This window comes from Molossus molossus, unplaced genomic scaffold (assembly GCF_014108415.1).
Source record: "Molossus molossus isolate mMolMol1 unplaced genomic scaffold, mMolMol1.p scaffold_m16_p_16, whole genome shotgun sequence".
NCBI lineage: Eukaryota > Metazoa > Chordata > Mammalia > Chiroptera > Molossidae > Molossus > Molossus molossus.
Genome location: NW_023425351.1, coordinates 24,410,391 through 24,436,277, shown reverse-complemented (window position 1 = coordinate 24,436,277; position 25,887 = coordinate 24,410,391). Strand labels below are relative to the sequence as shown.

The 25,887-nt window shown below is 40.7% G+C and overlaps 2 protein-coding genes across 7 annotated transcripts in view; one reads left to right on the top strand and one right to left on the bottom strand.

The window, feature by feature from the left end:
- The window catches only part of ARFGEF1 (ADP ribosylation factor guanine nucleotide exchange factor 1), a 134,221-nt gene extending 116,085 nt beyond the window's left edge, over nt 1–18,136 (top strand). Inside the window, exons 30-39 of the mRNA XM_036264377.1 lie at nt 1,943–2,072; nt 3,317–3,452; nt 3,535–3,673; nt 5,544–5,616; nt 7,207–7,339; nt 11,752–11,891; nt 13,322–13,490; nt 14,985–15,123; nt 16,090–16,207; nt 16,726–18,136. Of these exons, the coding sequence (XP_036120270.1) occupies nt 1,943–2,072; nt 3,317–3,452; nt 3,535–3,673; nt 5,544–5,616; nt 7,207–7,339; nt 11,752–11,891; nt 13,322–13,490; nt 14,985–15,123; nt 16,090–16,207; nt 16,726–16,890 (1,342 nt within the window). The 3' untranslated portion in view covers nt 16,891–18,136. The remainder of the gene's footprint in view (nt 1–1,942; nt 2,073–3,316; nt 3,453–3,534; nt 3,674–5,543; nt 5,617–7,206; nt 7,340–11,751; nt 11,892–13,321; nt 13,491–14,984; nt 15,124–16,089; nt 16,208–16,725) is intronic.
- Nucleotides 18,137–19,948: 1,812 nt separating this feature from the next.
- CSPP1 (centrosome and spindle pole associated protein 1) overlaps nt 19,949–25,887 on the bottom strand; it is a 120,279-nt gene continuing 114,340 nt past the window's right edge. For 5 of the 6 annotated variants that reach the window (XM_036263920.1, XM_036263917.1, XM_036263919.1 and 2 more), the window contains 3 exons: nt 24,030–24,139; nt 22,397–22,535; nt 20,005–20,216 (listed from right to left, as the gene is read on the bottom strand). In XM_036263920.1, the coding sequence (XP_036119813.1) occupies nt 20,005–20,216; nt 22,397–22,535; nt 24,030–24,139 (461 nt within the window). Of the gene's footprint in view, nt 20,217–22,396; nt 22,536–24,029; nt 24,140–25,887 lie in introns of all 6 variants that reach the window. The other variant, XM_036263916.1, reaches the window with a different exon arrangement.

The following is a 25,887-nucleotide window of genomic DNA, read 5'->3' as shown; positions in this document are numbered from 1 at the left end:
ATTTATTTTCTAAGAAACTTTTCACTTTTATATCATTACTTGTTATAACAAAAAAATGTTATGACATAGGTAAGTCATCCAAAGCAGGACTCAAACGTTGACTCAAACCTTGGGAATTTCTCAGAGTTTTGTAATCATGAGAACAGTGGACAACATTTTATCTTATGAGGGACCTGTCTGCTTTCTTAGCCTGTTAGCCTCTCCTTGTGTGGGATCACACTACCTTACTTCTCACCATATTATATTCAGATTACGGATGGGTTCTGGTTGTTAAAGGGAAGAGAAAATATGTATCCTAGCTAGTAAAGGAGAGAGAAAATATGAATAAACTTCCGTGATGGCTTTCATTTTTTTATCTCATCCCAGGATCTTTAAGGGCTGATAATTTAGATTACATGTAAAAATGGAACATTGTGATTTATAACACATTCATTACAAAATACTTTCAGATGTGTTCTCATTGACTCCCTCAAAATTCTGTAAATTTATGATTAAACAATTAACCCAGAGTCCCAAATATTCTTTTTCCCTACACTAGCAACTTAAGTATTACTTTTAAAAAGACTTCTTCAACAGTAAAAATTCTTGGAAACCTCTATAGATATGTGTTTGCTTTGGGGGCCTAGAAAAAACAGGGTCCCCACATCCCCTTCTCCCCAGGCATGGGAGTTAGCATCCAGTTCCTTGGAGAGAAAGGAAATGGATTTCCAGCTCAGGACATGGAGGAAGAGGGAGGGGGAGCCTCTTTTCATTGTTGGGGAGAAACGTGGACTAGTTTCCTTACTGCTGCTCATTACATGTTAGATATCTTGTGAATCAAACAAACGGTTGTGAACCTGCTTAGGGCCAGACTACAATAATATTGTTTTTACACATTTAACAAATACTTGTTTTGATCCTGTTATGTGCCAGGCATGTAGTAAGCCTGGGGGTTGCATAGCAGCAAATGAGCTAGACCATGTACCATCTTTATGGAGCCTTCAAAGAAAATTTTGTTCTGGCTTACCATCAGACTTTTGGAAATATAAACCTTTTCTAAATTGAAGGTTATCTATATTTTGCTAATAGAAAGTAACATATAGAGGAAATATCAAGCTTTTTACTGGTTACATGAAGGTGTTTTTTTTTAAATGGAATTTATAGAAGTGACACTGATTAACAAAATTATACAGGTTTAAGTGCACAATTCTACAACACATCATCTATATACTGTATTGTGTGTTTACCACTCCAGGTCAAGTCTCCATCTATCACCCTTTAGCCCCTGTGTACTACCTCCTCCAGTTGCGAGAAAGATAATGAGGAATCCGGAAGGCAATTTTAAATTTTAGTTTTAACACTTATTCAAAGATAGTGAATGTGATCCTAAGCACTTTATTTATTCAGCAAATACTTACCAAGTGCCTTCTAGGTGACAAGCATTGCTCTGTGCCTGGGATGTAACAGGGAACAGACCTTGCCCACATGAATGTCTTAGTGGATTAGTTTTACAAATTCTTTGTTTGAGGACATTATATAAACAATTATAGTATTAGCTAAAAATTTCTATAGCTCTTTGAAAAAGATTTTCTAAAATCCATTTTGTATTTCTTAGACTGTTATTGATGTGTTTCCTTCCTGGTCACAATGCCAGAAAATTAATAATCACCAGTACGATGATCTCTCAGTCTGTAATTTCATGTACTATTTTTAAATGCTAGTGATGGGGTGGGACTGGAGGAAAAGTAAAATAAAGAAAAAATTTTAAGTTAAGGCCTTTGAAGTTTTTCCTGAATGATGCATTCTAAAGAAAGCTGTGTAACAACTTAGAATTCTTAAAACCAGTTTTAAACTTTGTTTTCTGTGTAGCTTTGTGAACTGTAACACTTATTTTAAGACAGAAATTCTGATGTGCGATGCTTTTTTGTATTATGGTTTTACTAATTATGTTATATCACTTTAGGGGTTTAACAGTAATGTTTGAAATAATGAAAACGTATGGCCACACTTACGAAAAACACTGGTGGCAGGATTTGTTTAGAATTGTCTTCAGAATCTTTGATAACATGAAATTACCGGAACAGCAGACAGAGGTAAGAAGACACAATATGTTCATTTAATGTAGTCAAGTTAAGAGGCTCTTAATATTTTTCCTAATACATTTTAGTATTTCAGATTAAGCACAGAAAAAAATTACTAGAAAAATTTTCCATAAGGCATTATAATAAATTGTATATCTTTATAAACAAGAACACTATTTGGGGATAGAACCGAGTTAATGAATTGCTTTTTGTTTTCAATGTTTTTGTTGAACTTCCTTTCTTTTCCTCTTTTTAATATTGTCACAACTGTAAACACCAGTCGCTTTCTTCAGTATTCATAGTGACATTTGATTCTGAATTGTATAAAAACTACATGGGCCCTGGCCGGTTTGGCTCAGCGGTTAGAGCATCGGCCTGCGGTCCGGAGAGACCCGGGTTCGGTTCCCGCTAAGGGCACGTACCGAGGTTGCAGTTTGTCCCCGGCCCTGGTTGGTTGTGCGGGTGGCGACCACGCGATGTGTCCCTTTCACATCAATGTTTCTCTCTCTCTCCCTTCCTCTCTCTCCCTCCCACTCTACCTGAACAAAAAATGGAAAAATGTCCTCGGGTGAGGATGTTAAAAAACAAACAAACAAAAAAAAAACTACATGGTAATAAGTAGACATAAGTATGCACTAGCACAAAATTATGTATGAAAACTGTCCATTCAGGTTAGTCTATTATGCATTTGAGGAAAACAGAGAAATTATTTGCACTTCTTTGTATGGCCCTGTTTGCCTTATATGGTATTTTTAAGTAGCTGTATTTTATGAAAATCAGTTTAATTTTAAAGATAGGTTGATCCCGCTTGGATACATATTCTTTTTTTTTTTTTTTTTTAATTTATTTATTTATTTTTGTTACAGATGTTTCTCCTTTTTCCCCCACTGATTCCCCCTCCCTGGATTCATATTCTTATCCTTTTCTTCCTCCTATTTCTCTTTCCTGTTCGGTCATATTCTAGCAAGGCCAGCTGTTCTTCATGCACACTCTTTGGGAAGTCATAATGCTAATATAATAGCAGTGTAGTTCTTTACAATTAAAGCAAACAGTGTAAAAAATAGTTAAATTATTTTATACATAGGTGGTTATGAGATAATGAAGAAAAATAAATAGTGGGTATTAAATGAGGTGAATATAATGTTCTAGAGGGAAGTAGGGATCTCAGAGGTACAGGGACAGGCTTACATTTTACACATGCAAACATATTTCTTTAATTCTAGAGTTGATAAATGGTCTGACTTTCTCCCCTCCAGAAAGCTGAATGGATGACAACGACCTGTAATCATGCCCTTTATGCCATCTGCGATGTTTTCACCCAGTATTTAGAAGTTCTCAGCGATGTGCTTTTGGATGATATTTTTGCCCAGTTATACTGGTGTGTGCAGCAAGGTATGTCTGTTCCAGATAAGTGACACAAAGTTTTAAATGTGACCCTGGTTGTATGTAAATGAATTGCTCTGTTCTTTTGTAGACAATGAGCAGTTAGCACGATCTGGTACCAACTGCTTAGAGAATGTTGTTATCCTGAATGGTGAAAAATTCACCCTAGAAATCTGGGATAAAACTTGCAACTGCACACTGGATATCTTCAAAACTACAATCCCACATGCGTAAGATGATTTTATACAACTTTATATATCGAATGATGGACACAAAATGTTTATTAGTAACTAGTGATTTCTCAAAACAGTCTTTTAAAAAATATCTCAATGTTTCATGAATGTATATGTATTACAAATCAAACTTCTATTAACCATAACAAATACATTAATTAAATTCTTTATAAACCAAAACCTTTAGTCTGATCATCCAAAATAGGGCTTATAATGAAGTGATTCCACTTTTACAAGGTTTTATTTATCCAGACTAAACCAAGCTGTGGCCTTAAACAAACAAACAAACAACAAAAAGTACCTCAACAGCCCTGGTCACTTTTGCTCAGTGGTTGGAGCATTAGCTCATGGACCAAAGAGTTACAGGTTTGATTCCGGTCAGGGGCACATACCTGGGTTGCAGTTCTGTCCCCAGCCCTGGTCGGGGTCATGCGGGAGGCAGCCAGTCAGTATCTCTCTCTCACATTGATGTTTCTCTCTCCCCACCTCCCACTCTATCTGAAGATAAGTAGAAAAATATCCTTGGGCGAGGATTTAAGAAACAAAACAAAAAAACACCTCAACATGTATTTTTATTACTATAGATTTAATCCTAGAAAAATGTATTTGCACCTATCACATCTTTTTTATTATCTTTTCTAAGGGTTTAATTTGACATTGACTTGTAGTGAAGGAGTTTTTTTGATGGGGAAACAAAATATAGTCTGGCTAAATGACTTGCGGTGTCTGGATTTTTTGCAGAACAGACTTGTACATACTTCCCAGCTCTACTTTGTAGGCTCTTTGACCTGCACAGAGTTTTACCTTACATCTACGATTTTTAAATCTACTTAATAAGCTATTTTAAATATTACTTCACTAGCATAAAACTATATATAAAAACTATCAGTCCACATTCTTAAGCATCATAAACCTTTTCTTGATATGAATTAAATATGTTTGTACTGGTGTGATCTTGTAAATATCCTCACCAATAGGAAATATGAAGTCAAACAAGAGGAACACACCCCTAGGAAAGAGAATCTAGGTAGGACACACCATAACTCCCTTGGCCTATTTATAATTATTTGACAGTTCATATTTTTTGTGCACATTTTGTTGGATCGATGTAACTGACAAATGATTGTTTTTTGTCACAGTTTCTCTATGGCCACTACTGTATGAATTCTTGCCTAGCTATTGTCCCTGTGAAGTCTAAAAAACAGGCTGGTTTTTTTTTGTTTTTGTTTTTTAAGAACTGCTTCTATTTTATTCATTGAATGTACACACTCATGATATAAGATACATGATCTTAGAGATCATCTAATAATCATCTCCTGATAGCATGTATCTGTTCTAGAGCTCTTCCCATCCTGAAATGAGAGGATGCGTTTACTGTCTGTCTGCCCCATTCTCCAGGAGCTCCTGCTTCTCAGAAGCCAGAACTCAAGCTTTCATCATCTTTCTGTCTCAAGCAGCTAATCAAGTTACTGTCCTCTTTTGAGCCAAATTTTATTTCATCTATTTTTATACATTAAAAAACAGAATCTGAAGAGTTCTATGAATTTTTTTGAAACAACTCAAACTTTTATAAAATCTCACTTTGGACAGTACTTAATGACTCATAATACTTAGAAAAACTGAGTTTAAAGTTTCTAATACTGATGACCAGAGTACCCTTTTAATTATATTAAATGCTAATTGTTTTCTGGAAGTACATATTTTAAACTTCCCTCTAGATTTTTTTTCAGCAAATTGCTCTTAGCAGTAGTCAAAGAAGGAACATGTTGTTTTTGGTATATTCATGTGACTTTTTTGTGCCCCTTTCAAAATATGTTGGATGTGACATGTTTCACACTCTGAATGATTGGATTTTGGTATTGTAAAGGCTTTTGACCTGGCGTCCCACCTCTGGAGAAACTGTTCCCCCACCTTCATCTCCTGTGAGTGAAAAACAGTTGGTAAGTTCTTATAAATAAAGCGTATTTTAAATTAACTATTAGTGATAAATAATTTTACCATGGGCCAAACTGTTTCATATGACCCCAGCTCTTTTAAAAAGAAAGCATAAATGTACTGTCCAGAATTCTCAGGTTAAATTTCATGATGGTCAATTTCACAGGTAGCTGAAATTTATCTCTAAGTGCCATGAAGGCTGTATTTCAAATTATTTTATAATATAAATGGTCTGAGACATAGAGTAAAATAATTTCAAGAATTGTAAGGGGCAGGCATCAGGTTATGCATGGATTTCCATGCCAAGCTGAAGATATTATTAGATATTATTTCATTTAAACTTTAAATTTTGATATAATTGGACCTTAGAGAAAAGCTACAAGACCAGTACAAAGAATTGTAATATATTCTTCATCCGTTGTATTTGTAGGTCTAGGTCTGTCATAACAAATTACCACAAACTTAGTGGATTAAAACAGAAATTTATTCTCTCATAGTCCTGGATGCAAAAGGTCCAAAGTCCAGGCATCAGCAGAGCCACTTCCCTTCAAAGCCTTTAAGGGAGAATCCTCCTTTGCTTCTCTCAGCTTCTAGTGGCTGCTGGCAACCCTTGGCATTCCTTGGCTTGTACACACATCACTCCAGTCCTTCCAACAGTGTTTTGAACCAGGTTTGCTACATATTATCCCCGTTTTATACAGAACAGGGAATAAAATATGAACTTCAGTATTTTAAGTCCAAGTTAAAATATTATTTTGATTAGCACTGTTTTGGGGAACTCAGGCCCCTGTGCTCCTTTCGGAAACCCAGGTGAGATAGCTTTGGGCTAGAACTGTTAGGCCAAAAGTTTCAGTTCCTCTTGAACCACAGTCTGGCTTCTTGCTGAGTGTACTGTACTGTTGTAACCGTATAAAGCTAGAATCATAATGTCAGCTACCATATATTGTCTGACACTGTGCTAGTGCTTTTTATTTATTGTCCAGTCCTTAGACAATAGCAACTCATGTGGAAAGTGATCAGAAATCCTCAGTTCAGGAAGATTCATTGCCTTTTCAAGGTTACACTTGTTAACTGTTGGGCGGAATTCCCGTGTAGCTCTGTTGGACCTGAATATTCAGCTTCTCTTTCATGACACCATACTTCTAGTTGGTCACCTTCTTGCTGGCCTTTCTGGTTGCTGATTCCTTGGGTGACAGAACATCCTGCCTAAGCTCAATCCTTAAAAGCTTCCCAGAGCTCAGCCTGCACAAAGCTTGCTGAAGTCTCTGCCATCTCTGCCACATGAGTGCTCTGTGTAGATTCCATGACAGTTCGTGGCTATAGGTGACTGCTTTTCCCAGACAGAGAAACTTAGCATTTTTATCTATTGCTCTTGGGTAGTGTCAGGCCCAAGCCTAGGTGTCAGAAAGGAAACTTTTCTCTTAAACACTGTTTATTAGCTCTATCCATGTATCGGTAATTTGAAATGATTTTCTCATTGTGTCTACAATTGTAATGTATAGGGACACAATATATTTTTAAAAAGCGTAATAGAAACTATTTTTATTCTTAAGTTTTATTCAGTGTACTTACAATGAATTTTTTTATTTTATTAGGATACAATATCACAGAAATCGGTAGATATCCATGATTCTATTCAACCAAGATCTGCAGATAATAGACAGCAAGCTGCATTGGCTTCTGTCTCTACTGTGAATGAAGAAGTCAACAAAATTAAACCATCAGCAAGTGAGTTATTTCTTTAAGTAAAAATTGTGTATTTTGTTCTATGTAGGAAATGGATGAATCTTTGCTTTTACTTTTATTATTAACAGATATACCATAATTGATCATGTGGTCACTTTGTTACTGTGTTTGTTCCAACCTGAACATCCCAGGGTAGATAGATGCTCCCTTGAAGATGGTCAGGAACTCTGCTCACACCTGCAATACCAGCTTTTCCCACAAGGCTGTCAGCTAGTGTTTGTGTTGAACGTGTGAGGCTTCCCTACTCCTCCTTCATGTCAACCCCATATTTTTCCTGCAAAAGTGGAGCCTGATGGGCCCTCCTCTATCTCTGTCCGAGGGGAAAGGGAAGGACCAGTGCTCTCCAAGCAGGAGCTCCCGCTCTGAGGAGAGGCCTTCTTCACCCTCTGCCCCACACCCACGTCTCCGCCCCGCCCCTCACCTCCTCGGTTCTGTGTACAGAGAAGGGGAGCCCCTTCTGATTTTTACTGAATTGGGTTAATTTTGTTTACTGAAGGAAAATTATAACAGTGAGGAAATACTGCCTCCTCCCTAGAGGAAAACAGAACAGCTTTGATTTCTTTTTAAAATTGAGGTAAAATTCACATAACAAAAGTAACCATTTTATTTTATTTATCTATTTATTTTTAGATAGAATGGGAGGGTGGGAGGGAGAGAGAAGGATAAAAAAACTTGGATTTTTTTGATTGGTTGACTCCCGCACGACACCGACCAGGGCTGGGGACCAAACCTGCAACCCAGGTATGTGCCCTTGACCAGAATCAAACCCGAGACCCTTTGGTCTATAGGCCGAGGCTCTAACTGCTGAGCCAAACCAGCCAGGGCAAAAGTAACCATTTCACAGTGAACGATTCAGTGACATTTAGTAAATGCACAGTTGTGCAGTTGCCACTTTTATCTAGTTCGACATTTTTATCACCCCATAACCATTATGCTTTCTCTTCTTCTTCTCCTGTTCCCCAGCCCCTAGCAACCACCAGTCTGATTTCTGTGTCTATGGATTTGCTATTCTGCTCATTTCTTATAAATGAAATCATACAGTGTGACCCTTTATGTCTGGCTTTTATCTAGCATAATGTTTCAAGGTCCAACTGACCACAATGTAAAGTGGATCAGTAATTCCTTTTTATGATGGAGTAATTGTTGTTTATATGGATATGCCACATGTTTTTTATCCATTCATCTGTTGATGGACATTTGAGAGTATTCTACCTTTTGGTTATCATGAATAAGGCTGCTATGACTGTCAGATTACAGGTATTATTTAGTGCCTGTTTTTAATTCTTTTGGGTATATACCTAGGAGTGGGACTGCTGGGTCATATGAGGAGCCACTGAAATGTGTTCCACAGTGGCTGCACCATTTTGCATTCCTACCAGCAATTCCAGTTTTTCCTCATCTTCATCAACATTAGTGCTTCTTTTTTTAGTGATAGCCATCCTAGTGGGTATGAAGTGGTATCTTATTGTGGATTTTGCATTTCCTTAATGAATAATAATGTTGAGTATCTTTTGATGTGCTTATTAGCCATTTGTTTATCTTCTTAGAGAAATATCTATTTATGTCCTTTGCTCATTTTAGTTGGGCTGTTTGTCTTTTTGTTGTTAAATTGTAGGAGTTTGTTACATACTCTGGATACTACACCCATATCAGATACATGATTTGCATTTTTTCCCATTCTGTAGGTCATTTTTTACTTCTTTGATACTGTCTTCTGTTGCACAAAAGTTTTTAATTTTGATGAAGTCTAATTTATTTTTTTTCTTTTGTTGCTCATGTTTTTAGTGTCATAGCTAAGAATCCTAACAGGTCATGAAGATTTTCCCCAATGTTTTCTTCTAAGAGTTTTATACCTTTTAGCTCTTATATTTAGGTTACTGATCCATTTTGAGTTAATTTTTTTCAGGGAATTTTTAATTAATCCTAGGTGCTTACATCTGTTCTTGAGAGAAGACAGATTTGCTATCCTACTTGAAAGGAGCTTCTAGCTTCAGCCACTGTCTTGCTAACTTCTTAAGAGAGAGAGAGGTGGTGGTGAGCGGCCCGTTTTCATTTCTCACTCCTGTTCTCTGGAGAACAGCATGGCTCATGAAAGACTTCCCGTCCCTTCAGTCTGCACTGGAAAATGCCTGAGGACAGAGAGTGAGTGGCTTTTCTCTCTCAGCCCCAGGACTGAACCGAATACACTGAGCTGTGTAGAGAGAGGGTCTGGCCTGCTCACACTGGGGCGTCCTCGCTCCGCTGCCCCCCGAGCCGAGGGCTCTGCCCCTGGAATTGCTTCAGGAAAGTTCTCCCGGGAGCTGCTGACCCAGAAGAGTTGGGACTGGAGGAAGAGCAGGCGCCACCAGCTCCCATGAGCCTGCTCCCTGGTGGGCAGCTGCTGGCTCCTGTGTGATGAGCCCGCCTGCTCTCTGTCCCCTGCTCCACCGACAGAGGCACCGCACAGACCGGAGGTGCCTCACCCTGTCGCCAGGGTGGTGTCTCGTACTCCCCGCCCACTGAGAACACACCGCTGCCCCAGCTGGTCTCCGTTCTCACCCGGTTCTCACCTTGGTTCTGAGCTGCCATCGCACAGAGTTGCTCCCTGTCGTTGGGTGACTCAGTGAAATAGTACCTGTCACAGCCCTGGCAGGGCAGCCCTTGTCATGAGTAAAATTTGTCCAAATAGATATTGTCCCCATACATGCTGCTGGTCCTTGCTAGTGAGACTGGAGTTGGGATCCTCACCCTCCAGCTCTGAAAGGCGAGCCCCCGCTTCCCTGGTTCAGTCAGAGTGGAGCCTCCCGGCCGAACTCGGTCACCCTGCGGGAGGTGCTTAACACCCTCGGGTGCCTGATGCCTGAGCTGAGGAGAACGCGTCTCCTTAGACAGCAGCCCACTAGCAGGTCCCTCCAGCAGTCCCAGGTGTGCTGCCCGGAGTCTCCTGCTTCAGTCGCTGAGAATGGTCTTATGACTTGAATGAGGGAGGGGAGTGAGTGCGTGGTACACATAAGGCTGTGACTGTGGTGAAGGAGACATTTGAGAGGAAAGAGACATACTCTGGCTGGTTTGGCTCAGCAGTTACAGCATCAGCCTGCAGACCAAAGGGTCGTGGGTTCAATTTCTGGTCAAGAGCATGTACCTGGGTTGCAGGTTCAATCCCCAGCCCCTGTCAGGGTCATTCAGGAGGCAACCAATTGCTGTGTCTCATTGATGTTTCTGTTTCTTGGATTAAAAAAAGAGAGAGAGAGAGACAACCATGGGATTTGTGGGTTTCCTTTTTTCTGACTTGAGATCTAGTACTAAGTGTTAACTACAGCATTTCTGGAAACTACCTGGAAAAGAGCCTTAGTTAATGACCTGAATAAGAAACTTAAGCAGTATTTTTGCTACCACCCCAAATCCCTAAAACATTAATTTAATGTCCACAAATTAGTGTCCAGAAAAGGGGATTTGGTATTAAAATTAGAAAGAAACTGAAGGGTTATAAGTCTTCAGTGCTGGAGCATTGCCCTGAGATGGAAGCTGACGGCCCCGGAGCAGCCCTCTGCCTCCTGGGGAGCTCCCTGGACAAGCCGCTCCGAGAGCCAGGGTTGAGCTGTGGCCTTGAGGCAGGGCTGCCAAGCTCTTGCAGCATTTCCGTGGTCAAGTCATCTTTCCAAACCTTGCACTTCTGCATTTGCTTAACTGACATGGTCAGTGAAATGGAAAATTCTTTTATGAATGTGTGTTAGGAACATCGTGTCAAGCAAATCTGTGCAAGCTAGAGGGAAGTGGCTGTTTCAGCTCACCTGGGCAAGGTGGAGAGCACTTTTGTTATTTACTGTTTGATTACTTTTTATAGACATCTTTGATTATGGATCCATTAAAGATATAAGGTTATTAGCTACAACTTCTAACCTGTCTTCAAATCAAACACCTATGGTTCATCCACAGTGTTGCCCCATTTGTCAGAATTCTTGGCTAGCTCTCACTTCCTGTGTTACAGATCTAGTTTCTGTTTTTCTCTTTTGGTATAGGTTTTTATATTGCCTATATTCAAAGGTCAAACTTGAGTTTACAGTAAATGTTTACATTTTAACTTTTAATTAAATTGTTACATTTTATTAGAGAATAACCTAAATCTTATTTTAAAATGTGTAGTGGAAACTTCTTAAACATATTCACTGTTCTGAGTGATTTGGAATAATTTTATTTTAAAAATTAATTTTCTGTGGCTTTTCTAAATATTGATTTAATTAAATTAGCTGAGTAGTGCTTATGTGCAAAAGTAGGAAGTGCATCCTTCTCAGTGTGATCTGTGCAGGTTACCTTCATACATGTTATATTCCCTTTAGCATTGTATTGTCATAGAAATGATCAAGGATTCAAAATAATTTGTGTTTGCATGTGCATTGGGGTGGGTTTCCTCACAGAATATCCAGAACAAAAACTGTTTGCCGCCCTGTTGATTAAATGTGTTGTGCAGCTGGAACTCATCCAGACTATCGACAACATCGTGTTCTTCCCAGCCACAAGCAGGAAGGAGGACGCAGAAAACCTTGCTGCAGCCCAGGTGAGGAGCAGGGAAGACAGTCTGGGATTCAGGGCTGAGGTCAAGCTAGAGATTTAATTTGGAGGGGGGGGGGGGGGTCTTTATCACATTGATCTCATTTTAAACCATGGGACTCGATGATATTACCAAGGTAATGATCGTGAACAGAACTGAGAGAGGAGGGTCAGAGACTGCACCCTGAGGCCCCCATGGTTTCGAGCTCCTGGTGAAGAGCTTGAGACCACGAGACAGGGTGCTCCTGGAGGCCGAGTGAAGAGGATGTTTTAAGAAGAAGGGTAGGGCCCACTCTGTCCAGCGCTCAGTAGGTCAAGTGATAATTCTGTCTGAGAATTGCCCTCTAGCAATGTGGTGGACTTTAGTGATCCTGACATTGGATTTAATTGTAATGTTAATTATCATACTGGGTACAAGAGAAGAGAGCAATTGAAGACAGCAGATATTGGTGACTCTGTCTCAAGTTTTGCTGCAAAGGGGTACAGAGAAATAGGGTGATGGCTGTAGGAGGATGCAGGGTCAAGAGAAGGGTGTGTGTTGGTTTGTCTTCAAGATTAGCAGTGTTGCAGCATGTTCCCTGAGGAGAAATCTCCAGGAGAGAGAAACCAAATGCAGAAGTGAGAAGAACAGTTGCTAGAGCAGTCTTCTTGAGAGACTGGAGGTGGAACCTGGTGCAAAGTCCCGGGGGTTGTCTTGATTAGGAGCACAGACATTTCACGCGTTACAATGCAAACGTGGATGGTTATCTATCAATGTAGGAAGGCTGGTGGGAGTTTGTGGGAGATCTGATAGCTCTGGTTTCTCATTTAGGTGGAAAGAAAAGTCATCTACCAAGTGAGATTGGGTAGAAAGTTTTAGTACTTGAGAGAAGTGAAAACAGGAGCTAGTGGCCCAGGAAGTGGACAGGGGAAGCGCAGGAAGGTTGCTGGGCAGCACCCAGAGCTCACCAGATTTAAAGAGAAATCAGTCCGTTTTTCTCTGGTCATGTTCAGCGAATGGGTGCAGACATGGAGTAGGCAGCTTTGCCAAACAGTTACTGTAAAGAGGAAGAGATGAGAGTTGTGCAAGGGAATGGTTATCGTCACATGGACTCCAGTCTGGTGAAGAGAAGTGAGGGCTGAGGTGAGGAACAGGGACCAGTGGGAGGATGGCTGAGGGTCTGGCGGGGCGGAGCTCCGGGAGCCCAGGACTGCGAGGCGGGAGCTGGAAAAGCAGGTAGTGCGTGGGGACTAGCATGCACGCAGTGAAGATTCTGGAAATGAGAGAACAAAAAGGGACCTTTCCGAATTTTCTATTGAGACAGAACAGATTAGGTACTATGCCTTGCTCGTAAATCTGGCCTTTGGGGAGCATTGAGTTATACATGTACTAAAACCTGTGACTCGTGTGTGTGTGCGCGTTCATGTACGTGTGCTGTGGTGGTTTGTTTCTCAAAGCGAGATGCCGTGGACTTCGATGTTCGAGTTGATACTCAAGACCAAGGAATGTACCGCTTTTTAACATCACAACAGCTTTTTAAGCTACTGGACTGCTTATTAGAGTCACATCGATTTGCAAAAGCATTTAATTCCAACAATGAACAAAGGACTGCTCTATGGAAAGCAGGTAAACTGCCCAGATCCCACGTTTTAATGTTCACCGTTAATGAGTGTACAACAGATACTTACATTGTTCAGAATTCATTGATTGTGTTCTTCAAAGTCTGTGCATGTCACTGTTGAAACTTTTACCTTAACAATTATAATAGGAAGGCAATCTACCAACCAGGTTTTTCTTGACTCTTCAATAAACTGAGTAAATACCAGGTATATTCATTTCCTCCTTGTGTAATCAACCTGTTATTTGACTGATTTGCCCAATCATCTTTTCATCTTGTTTCCCAGCCTGGGCCTTCCTATTGATACTGTCAGCATACAGAAAGCTGCTGTTCTATGAGAAACAGTGGGTGTGAGGGTCCCAAACACACAGCCTGCCATATGTATTCAAATGACTTCTCCGTGTTGCCCCGGGCATGGCCCTGTCTCAGAGTGAAAGTGAATGGTTTGAAGTGGGAGGTATATTTGTTTTAGAACATGTTGGAAATTTTAAATAAAAAACAACCTTTCTAATTTACTGACATTGTTAATTTTTTATTTAAGAAATAGTTACTTAGAGCCTATTTGGTGCAAAACTGCTGCTGGGAGAAGGGAGGCAGCAGAATCAGGCAGAAAAAGAAAGGAGCTGACGTTTGGTTGCTTTATGTTTGAGTTTTTTAATGTCATCTAGAATGTCTGTTTTTGTTTTTTGTGTGTTCAATTTTTTTTCCTTTATTGATTTTTAGAGAGGGAGGGAGAGGGAGAGAGATGGAAACATTGATGAGAGAGAACATCGATCGGCCGCCTCCTGCATGCCCCCCACTGGGGATCAGGCCCACAACCTGGGCATGTGCCCTGACCAGGAATGGAACCAGTGACCTCTTGGTGCCTGGGGCGATGCTCAACCACTGAGTCACACGGGCTGGGCTATTAAACTCCTGATTAAGCCCATGGCTCTGTCTGTCCTCTTCCCTTTACAACCTAACTTCAGGGAGGAGTAGTCTGACCTTATTTTTTCCCCTTCAACCTAACTTGTTGCCACCATTCTACTGGGACTGCTCTGTGAGGTCCCCAGACCCCTGTTTCTCACGCACTTGGCCGTGGTACTGCCGGCCTGGAGAACAGCCTCACTGCCGTGTGGTCTGCTGCCCCTCGGGAGCCCAGCTGCATGGCCTTTCCGGTGCAGCTTCATTTGAAGAATTCCACTTTCCCAGGCCTGAACTTTTGTATCTTACATCCCCAGCTTGAAAAGGGAGGACATTTTAAACATAGTAGTTATCTTCACGTTGGGCCTTCAGCCCAACTTGGTCTCCCCTGCAGTCTTGGGGCAAACTTCTCAGTGTGACTCCTGTCCTTGTGGGCCACTGCGAGGGCACCAAGGCCCTGGGCACAGGCTGCTGTGGCTCAGGGCATCTCTGCTTTGTACACAGATGTGGTGGCTGAAGCACAGGGTGTGCTGCCATAGGCTGGGACACTCCATGGAAGATGCCTTTCCAAACTCATCCTGAACCTCCCCTTTCTGCAGGCTTTAAGGGCAAGTCCAAGCCCAACCTTCTGAAGCAGGAGACGAGCAGCTTGGCCTGTGGGCTGCGCATTCTCTTCCGGATGTACATGGACGAGAGCCGGGTCAGTGCCTGGGAGGAGGTCCAGCAAAGGCTTTTAAAGTAAGACTCCTGGCTCAGTTTCTGCCTTTCACTCACGCGGCTGCCTGTACAGAGCTGGAAGGGACCACTAGGGGTGCACGTGGGCAGAGCCCACAGACAGCCCAGGATTAGGGCCACGCAGGTAGCCTGGGGCCTGAGGAAGAGGTGATAATTCAACAGTCTGAGAGAGGAATGTGCTTTTCCACAGTTGGTGACTAATGAACCAGTCATGTCTCTTGTTGCTGTTATAGGACAGAGGAGCAAGTTTTCTCTCTCAAAAATGTTTAAACTTAATATTACAGTTTTGAGGCTTTTTTTTTTTTTTTTTGCCATACAGCTCAACTTTTACAAACCAATCATTGTGAAAGGGAGAGCCTGCCTGCCTGTATTTAGTTTGAAAAATATTTGGAGTATTTTTTTTATTGGTGTTAACTTTTATTTTGCCTTCTATTTTTACTTAATGACAACTTCATATTCTGTCTTTTAACATTTAAACTCACACTGAGGCTGAAACATACCATTCAGAAAGACTACTGTCATCTGAACGGGGAACAGATGGTCTCAGAGACCAGTTAAATGCATTTGTGAACTTTAAGAGATTTCCTTGTCTCCGTTTTCCCATTTTATTGATGAGACTGTTACGGCCCCAGGAGAGTCTAGCTCTGCACAGCCAGGGAAGGGAAGAGCGACCCAGATGCCAGCCGGGCCCTGAGCGCTGCACACGTGCTCCTGCACGCGGACTCTGAGTTCAGTGACGCTTAGAAAATTACAGAATGTGGGTTTCCTGATGTTGGAACGGCTTCTTTTAATATCTGGTTTCTTCCTCATTTGAAAACATAAAAGTTTATGCTGATACTTTTTACTATAAACAGGTTCCTAATAATTAATATTCACTACCCTCCATGTCTTAGTCGCTCTCGCTCAGTGACTGTCCCTACATGTGGTGGGTGTACCAGCCACAAGAAAGAGTGAACCTTTCTGTTACAGTGTGTGCCGTGAAGCGCTGAGTTACTTCCTTACTCTGACGTCAGAGAGCCATCGGGAGGCCTGGACTAACTTACTGCTTCTGTTTCTGACTAAAGTTCTGAAGATAAGTGATAATAGGGTGAGTATGAAACATAGTATCCAGCCCAGCATTTCTAGCTTGACAGAGTCAAAGTATATCGGTTGCAAACTCAATATGGAACATACATTCTTTGCCTGGAGACTAGTTTATAATGCTAGGTTAGGTAGAATTTCCCGTGAAAATTAAAATTTTATTCAACAGATTAAAGATAGTTTCAGTAACCCATATGTAGTTTATAAAAACTCAGCTGTGGTTCCTGTTGGGCCTTTTATTACCTGGAAAAAAACAATGATGAATAGTAAAAGTTTGTCAAGGAAATGTAGTGGAAAATGGTTTTTCAAAATTAGGTAGAAACGGAGTGAATAATGTTAATATGAAATGAGTCTTTTGAAAATCTCTGGTCTTTCAAGTTCTATAATCAGAACATCGCTGCTTCATGCTGGCTCTCCCGTCCAGTGGTTAGTGCTTCACCCGCGGTGGTTTGACTCTCGGGGGAGTTTTATATAGTGGTTTGGAATGCAAGCACTACTAATGGAGAAATTCATTTTCCCTCCCAGTTTAAAGCTCATGCATCATTCTACTACCCTCTCTTATGTGAAATTATGCAATTCGACTTGATTCCTGAACTTCGTGCTGTTCTTAGAAGATTTTTTCTGCGAATCGGAGTAGTTTTTCAGATATCACAACCGCCTGAACAGGAACTCGGAATAAACAAGCAATGATGGGAACTTAATATTTTTCTCTTGGCGTTTACATCCCTCTGCTCTTTAAAAGGACGCTGGAGCTGAGGTTTCCTACCTGAAAAATGGTTTCTCTGAATTTCAGTGTCTAAGGGTTCCTGGTAAAGATGCTTAGAACTAGAACTGCCTTTCAGCACTCCAGTCCCTCTCAGTGATGGATCCTGCTTGTCATGCTGGGCTCGAGTGGAGCAGAAAGCCCGTTTCCAGTGTCCGCTCAAGCTCGTGTGTCCTTCCCTGTCCTCAGTGGCAGGGAGAGCCCCACAGGTTTTTGGCAGGTGTGGAAGTGAAACTTATCCAAAGAACTATAGATGTAAAGATTTGAACTTCTGCAGGAAGTACAACTCAGGAGAGCTGTATTTTGAAGGATAAAATGTTTATAATTGGGGAGTGGGGGAAGAAATTATTGTTCATGGTAATTATTCTGAAATTTTTGCACACTCAGGCTATCTGAGAAACTGGTAATCACCCTTCTGTGAAAACTGTACAGAGACACAGGTCTGTAATATAAAAACCTTAAACATTATATAATTCTTCTTGCACTGTTTTATTTCTTTATTTTCTTATTCTTTTGCTAAATACCTATATTTTGTCAAATGCACTAAAAATTTGGGTTGAACTTTTTGTCTTTTTTATTTTGTGGGGATTTTGGTTTTGCCCCTTTTTGGGGAGGGGGGGGTTGGTAATTTTGAAGGTTTAACATGCCCAGAAGCTGTTGTGGCCGACACTTGTCATGATCAACAACAAAAAAAAGGGTAAAAAATATCCCTACTGACATAACTACCTGTAATAGACTTCTCTTAGGGCTTTTAAAGATGAGCCATTAAAATAGAATGATCCTTCATGGACCGAACTTGAATCACTGCAAAATGAATCTAGGTTGCTGTCACTTTCTTTTCTTTTGGGTGGTGGGGCTTGATGTAGATTTTACTCTATGTACAGAATTTAATGTTGAATATATTAAAATAACTCTGGCATGGTTTGGGGAGGTTAGATTTACTGGAGATGTATTCATACTGTGAATTGTGCTCTGATGGTTAAAAATAACAAGATTGTCAAGCATTCCGTATTAACAGTGGATGTAGAAAATTTTTTCAGATGGATAAAATGTATATGGTACAGATGTAAAGTTTTCTATGTAAAAATCCTGTACAACTTTCTGTACAATATTGATTCTCATCTGGCATATTCTAATCAGGTTATAAGTCAATAAAGTTTTTGGATTATTTCATCAGTGCAATGCAAACCTGTGTAATCCATGGCCCCATGTTGCATTGTTTATTCTTTTTGAGTTTTTTAATTAAAATCAAACAACTAGGGAAAGGATCTTTTCTGCCAGAACTACAAACCCAGCATTCTTTAGTTCTGAAGTTTTCTTTCCAGCTTCTGGCATTCAATTCTCCCCCACACCCTGCTTTCTCAACTGTAGGAGATTCATAATTTAATGTTTTGTGTGTTTATTAACCCAGAATAACACTGTACTATTTGACTAGTGAGAAGAAGCAGACAAGTTCCCTCGGGGCAGTAGGGCATGTATCCTAGGAGCCAGCTCAAGTTGTGTGGTGCAGTGACATGTACGAGGAAAATTTAACAGGTCAAGATCACTTCTTTTTAAGGTTGTGTTAAAAGTCAGGTAAGTGTTCAATTTTTGCTGTCACACCTCTTAGATGATGAGTAGTTACTGAACTGTGCATTATTATAAGTCAGCCGTATTTATTACCCTAAAATGGGAGCCCTGTTCTAGCCTAGACACTCGTCTGGGAGTCACCTCCTGGTCTGTCTGACAGGTATTTCAAATAACCTGGCACTTTGTTATTTCATGGTAGAGTATCAGGACTTTCCCTAGAGGAGACAGAGGCTTTCATCTAACTTACAGATGAAGAAATAAAAAAAAATCTTGGCAGTAGAATAAACAATGGTTAGATTACAAATCTAGTTATAAATTTACATGCAGCTAAAATGTACAAAGTACCGAGTTTTACCCTTGAGGCAGACATACCTGCCCTCCGCCCCTCGGGTGTCAGCGGAAGGGAATGTGAAGCAGCAGTGCCCATAGGTTTTCTTGGCTGTTTGGTAACAAAGGTCCTAAGTAAGCACTTATTTCCCAGAATTTAGATGTTTTTGTTTAAAATCAATGAAAACATATCCTCAGGTGAGGATTAAAGAGAGTGTGGAAGGTAGAGGAAGAGAAAAATATCAGTTGCCTCTCGTACCCACAATCTGCATATGTGCCCTGACCGGCAATCGAACCCAAGACCCTTCTGTGCTTGGGTTGACGCTCCAACCGAGCTGAGACCTACCGGTCAGGGCTAAATTAATCTTTTTTAAAGGTACCTCTTACGAAGTTATTAAAAAGACTGAGTCACTTATGCAAGGGCTCATGGTGGCAAAGTGAGGGTTCCAGTCCATTCTTGATCCTGGGTCTTCTAGCCTCTCTTCAACTTCCAGAACACCTTGTCTAGAAAACCTCAATTCCAATTAAAATAAGAAATCAACATTGGTAATGAAAATAATTTATTTCTACCAAGAAGTAGTTAAATCATATAAATTAGTAAATCTAATCCCTTCATTGGCACAAAAATAGAGGCATAAAGATATAACATTTAATGCATGGCTCAAGGGAACAAAATCAATGATGATTCCCATTTATACTGAATCAGCTATAAGTAAAATGGAAATAATTTTGTTCTCTTTATATAGCAGCTGGAACAGTGATGGCTACAGCAAATGTATTTACTAATGAATTATTTTCAATAGCAGTAACAAGTGTACATGTAACAAGGTTTTCTGGTTTTACAGGACTGTTAAAAAGACACTTGTGTTTTATTCCTCTTACGTTACCAACAAGTAGAATTTATAATAATGCACATATGATTTATGGCAAAACTATGCAAAAATAATTCTGTACAATTTTACAGTATATAAATTAATCATGGCCTTTTATTTATGTACATAATTACATTATATACATCATGGGGGGAAAAATAACACCTTATACACAGATGGAACGAAGTAACTTCCAGGTAGGGGTTGAAGTAGCACATACTGTTAGAGTAAACATTTTTCACCTTAAAGGCACTGCTGGGTCCAACACATTTATTAACCGTGTGCAGTAGACAGGCCCTGCCAGCTGAAAGTGCCTGGTTTCCCAGGAACCTGCTGCTGCTCTTGGTCCAACTGCTCTGCCATGAATTGTTTCAGTGTTTCTGAGGTGCCTGGACGGAGCCAGGGTTCAGTTGCTACAGAGTTTGATCCATCGTCACCCACATTCTTCATGATGTCATCAAGGTCAACCAGTGAATTTTCATCATCTAAAGGAGGCAAGAGAGACAGGACTCGGGTGGGTGGCAGGCAGGTGATGTGAACACAGATCTCCTATGCAGCTCTGCATTTCTCCACAATGTACGTTCTAAACCGTATGGTTTTGTCCAGACACCCTTCACTTAGAGGTAGGAAAGCAAACACAAGAGGGGAGCTAATTTTATGAAACAGAAAACGCATCTGAAAGTGACTCCATGGTACCAGGACAGCAGGAGGCCGCAGCCAACGTGAAGTTGACCGCAGGAGCGTCAGCCATCTCTGTGTCACCTTCAGGAGAAACTCCATGAACACCATGCACAACTGTTTTTGATTTTACAAGGGTTTGGAAATACTCCCAACCTACATTACTGCTATAAGGAAATTAAAAGTCATTTCAGGAAAGCACTAGATGAGATGAAATTTCTTTCTTAACCTAATCTAAGAGCAGAGGTAGTGTCTACTCCATTAAGAGCTCTTAATCTGTTCCCTTCTTTAACTGAATTGATTTTACTCAACTTCTGTATCTGTATTTTACTTATAGATATAATAATAGGAAAATCTGTCTTCCTACCCTGTGATGTCAATTTCTTTTTTGTTTTTAAATTACACCTCCTGGTCAGTGAAGGACTGGCCCAGCAAAGGGACTGTGCGATCGATTTAATGAGCAATCAATCCACATCGCACCAAAAAGCTCCTGTGTGAAAGGACAATGTTAAAAAAAGGTTTAGAAGTGGAATACCTTCTTAAAAAGTAAATTCTTAAAATACTTTGTCTTCTCAACTTAAAAATATCCCTGTTAAATAAATATTCAACTTATTGCTTGTAAAAGAAATTGAAGAATAGGAAACTCATAATACAAATTAAAAGAAAATGCTTTTTAGCTAAAAAGAAAGCACTGCTTTCCCACTGTTCCATATTTTTCCAGGAATGATATGAAAAGTGCTCCATCAGTTTACCACGTCTGCTGGTATATGTTATGGAATTACCATCAGAACACATGACACCTTGACTCCTAGAGAGAGTGTATGAGTACAGTTTTAAATTAACACAGTACTGAAGGTAAGATCTAAAAATACCTTAAGGAAATTATTGTACTGTAGCTTAAGAGACTAAAGAAAATTGTCCATCCTGGTCAGTGTGGCTCAGTGGTGGAGGGTCACCAAGAGGTCACCAGTTCAATTCCCAGTCAGGGCACATGCCCAGGGTGTAGGCGTGTAGGAGGCGGCCAATCAATGGTCTCTCTCATCGATGTTTCTATCTCTCCCTCTTCATCTAAAATCAGTAAAGAAAAAAATAATTTAAAAAATTGTCCAAATCGCCCTGGCCGGTTTGGCTCAGTGGTTAGAGCGTCGGCCTACAGTCCAGAGAGACCCGATTTCGGTTCCTGCTAAGGGCATGTACCTCGGTTGCAGTTGGGTCGTGTGGGTGGCAGCCACTCGATGTGTCTCTTTTCACGTTGATGTTTCTTTCTCTTCCTCTCTCCCCCTCCTACTCTATCTGAACAAAAAATGGAAAAATGTCCTCGGGTGAGGAATAAAAAAAATTGTCCAAATCACTATTTGCTAAAATAATACAATGGGGCTTGTGTACTATAAAGTTGTCCCGTTATCCTAAGGACTGATCGCATCAACATGAAAAGGTGGTCCAGGCTGGCAGAAGAGCTCCTGGGCTCGATGAACAAGCTGTAACCTGCTTGTCACCAAAGCAGTGACAGCCCATTAAATTTGGACTTATAAAAAGAAAATAATTAACTTGAGGTTACTTTTGTGTCCACAGTACTGAAAGCCAAGTAAAAAGGTAAAACAATTTTATTGTACTACAATGTACAATGTATGTGTTATTTAATAAAACTTCAAATTTGAAGTTAATTCCTGATAATCTCACTTCAGTAAGGGAAGGTGATGCTGATATAAATTAGCATTTTCCCTGCTGAAGGCAAAGCCAGTGCATCTTTATAAGCAAAAGCTTTGTTTAGAATCCACCCAGAAAAGGGTACCCTCTCTAATAGAATCTGATGCAAAATTAATCTTTAGTCCTACTTTTGCTGGATAGCTAGCTGTTAAAGGCCCTACCATTCAAAGGATTGCAAAACTCCTTGCATTGGTCCCCCAGCCATAAGTGAAAATTGCCATGTAACGCAGGTAAGAGACCTTGCAGAAGTTGTTATAGGCCATTAAACTAAGCCATTTACCTGTATTAATAGGTTTATTCTGGAGTTCATTCAATCTTCGCATTCGTTCCTCATTTCTCATTCTAATCTGATCAAGATTTACACTGGATACAGATTTTAAAGAGAGACCATCTGATGGTACATTAGGACGACTATTATCCTGTAGTCAGAAAACAACAAAGTATTTTCAAAATAGGTGAATCAAAACATGTTCTTGCCCTTGATAATAAGTACACAGTGTAATGAACAAAATAAAACAAATGAAAATGTAGAGCATTTATATTCTTAATTCCTGGTGCTTGTCCGTGCAGGCTCAGATGAAGATACTCCATTTGTGATAACACAGAAACACTACCAAACTGGATAAAGGTGGAACATAGTTACCATGTAAGTCAACTTGACTAGGTATGCACGGATGTTAAAAGCAGTATTCATAACAGACAAAATGTAGAAGCAACCTAAATGCCATCAGGTGCTGAATGGATTAAAAAAGGTGGAATATCCATAAATAAAATATTATTCACCAGTAAAAAGGAATCAAGTCCTGATATGCTATAACTTAAATGACCTTTGAAAGAAAAAAGCTAGTCACAAATGATCATATACTGTATGCTCTTTTATGTGTCCAGAAAATCTATAGACAGAAAGTAGGCTAGTGGTTGCTAGGAAAACAAGTTATTGCCACCTGATAAAGCTGTACATATAATCTGATAACAGCATTGATCATTTGGTGGCAGTTCCCTGATACTTGACACAGGGCTAAATGTTCACATGTATTACAAACTGTTTCTATGATATATAAGGAAATACAGAGTTTAAGAAACTGCCCTGCTCTGGCCACTTTGGCTCAGCAGTTAAGAGTGTTGGCCCTCGGACCAAAGGGTCTTGGGTTCAATTCCTGATCAAGGGCACACAACTGGGCTGCAGGTTCAATCCCTAGCTACAGTCAGGGTTGTGCAGGAGGCAGGCAACCAATCTCTCTCTCTCTTTCCCTCTCCTCCCTCCCACTCTACCTAAAAAATCAATGGAAAAATATCCTCAGGTGAGGATTAAACAAAAAAATCCAAATTGCCCAAAGTTGTTTACCCAGCAAAGAAATGACATTTTTGGGACGTACCAAGGGCTCCAAAGTCTGCATGTTTTATTGGCTATACTATAAAAACATTTACACATGTACTGTGAAAATAACATGGGTTTGAGGATCAGCCTTCCTGTCTGTGACCTTAGGCAAGTTATCTGACCCAGACTGAGATATCATCTATATAATAGGCTTAGGGACTGTGAGAATACAGCAGGCTTTCCAATAAATGGTATCACTTGCTTCTTGTGCCTTCTATAAAATCCATATATTCTAGAGGTGGAAGGAGGGAAGCCAGGGTAAGGAATTAATATTTATAGGGCAGCAAATCTATGCCAAGTAGGCTTACTATAGCTACAGCAAATAGGAAAATATTACTTCGAAGAAGCCAAGGCACTGAGTTCAATGACTTGCTCAAGGTCATTCGGCTATTTGGTGGTACAGCCTAGATTCATACTACCCTACTACAGAGGAAGTAGTACTCTATTTATCATCGAACCACCCCAATTTATATGGGTCACAGACCCCAGACCCCACTTCTAAACTGAAAAAGAGAGGACATTTCATCATACATACAGAGGCCAGTCCCTTCCGTCTGCTCCTCCTGCGCTCCCTCGCAGAGCGCAGCTGTGCTGGGGGGAGGAGCGCGTCCTCCTCGAAGGCCGGGTACGTCTCGCCATATGCACCTGGAAGGACCACGTGAGGGAGAAGTCTTAAACATCCCCATTTCAAACCCTTTTACTGCGCCAATCCAAGACTGTTTATTAGCTTTAAGATGTTATTTACATATAATAAACCCACTCACTATAATTATACATAGTTCAGTGCTTTTAATAGAATTGTGCAATCATTATTATAATCTAGGTTTAGAACATTTCTATCACCTCAGAAAGTTCCCTTTTGCTTGCTGGCAATCACTCCTCACCCCCACCTGCCCAGCCGGACATAGTGATCTGCTCTCATTCTCAATAGATGTACCTTTCCTGAGATTGCGATTATACAATCTAATAGTTCTCATTCACTTCGCCTGTGTTTGAGCTTCATCTAAGCCGAAACATGTATCAGTAGCTTATTATTTGTTCATGGTTGGATTGTACTCTATCATGTGTGTATGTCCCATTTCGCCTCAGTTTTCACCAGCTGGTGGACATTTGAAATGTTTCTATTTGGCAATTATTAACAATGCTGTTATGAACATTCGTGTATGTCTTTTTGTTCACATACATGTGTTTATTTCATTTCTTGGAGTAAATTCCTAGAAGTAAAATTGCTGGGTAATTCTTTTTTTTCTTAATCCTCACCTGAGGACATTCTCCCATTTTTTGTTCAGGTAGAGTAGGAGGGGGAGAGAGGAAAAGAGAAAGAGAGAAACATCGAGTGGCTGCCACCTGCACAACCGACCAGGGCCGGGGACAAACTGCAACCGAGGTACGCGCCCTTAGCGGGAACCGAACCCAGGTCTCTCTGGACCACAGGCCGACACTCTAACCGCTGAGCCAAACCGGCCAGGGCAAATTGCTGGGTAATTCTACATTGAGCCTTTTTGAGGAACTGCCAAACCATTTTCAAAAGTGGTTCTAGCCCTGGGCGGCTTGGCTCAGCGGTTGGAGCGTCAGCACACAGTCCAGAGAGACCCAGGTTCGGTTTCTGCTGGAGGCGCATGCCTTGGTTGCGGTTTGTCCCCAGCCCCGGTTCGTGTCGTGTGGGTGGCGGCCGCTCAATGTATCTCTCTCGCATTGATGTTTCTCCTCTCTCCCTCCCACTCTATCTGAAGATAAATGCCAAAAAAAAGGGGGTGGGGGGAGATTCTAGCCCTGGCCGGTTTGGCTCAGTAGTTACAGTGTTGGCCTGCGGACCAGAGAGTCCTGGGTTCGGTTCCCACTAGGGGCACATACCTCGGTTGCAGTTTGTCCCCGGCCCTGACTGGGGTCAGGTGGGTGGCAGCCACTCAATGTCTCTCTCTCTCTCTTCCTCCCTCCCGCTCTATCTGAAGATAAATGCAAAAATGTCCTTGGGTGAGGATAAAAATTAAAAATTAAAAAAAAAAAGGTTCTACCCATTTTACATTATAAGAAAGTATTAGTTTCCCCATTGTCTTCACCAACTTTTGGTACTGTCAGTCTTTTTTAATTTTTAAAAAAATGTTTCAATTACAGTTGACATTCAGTATTATGTTAGTTTCAGGCATACAGCATAGTGGTTCAACAGTTACACAAGGAGTGTGAGTGGTTAAGAGTACACTGGGTTTGGTACAGAACCCCCAGTATCTGTCCCACGGTGCACTCCCACCAGCATTCGGTGGTGTGTGTTTTAGATTCTGGCCATTCTAATAGGTGTGTAGTAGTATCTCACTGTTGTGTTAATTTGCATTTCCCTGATGACATGATGTGGAGCATCTATTTATACGCTGATTTAATGAAGTGTCTGGATCTTT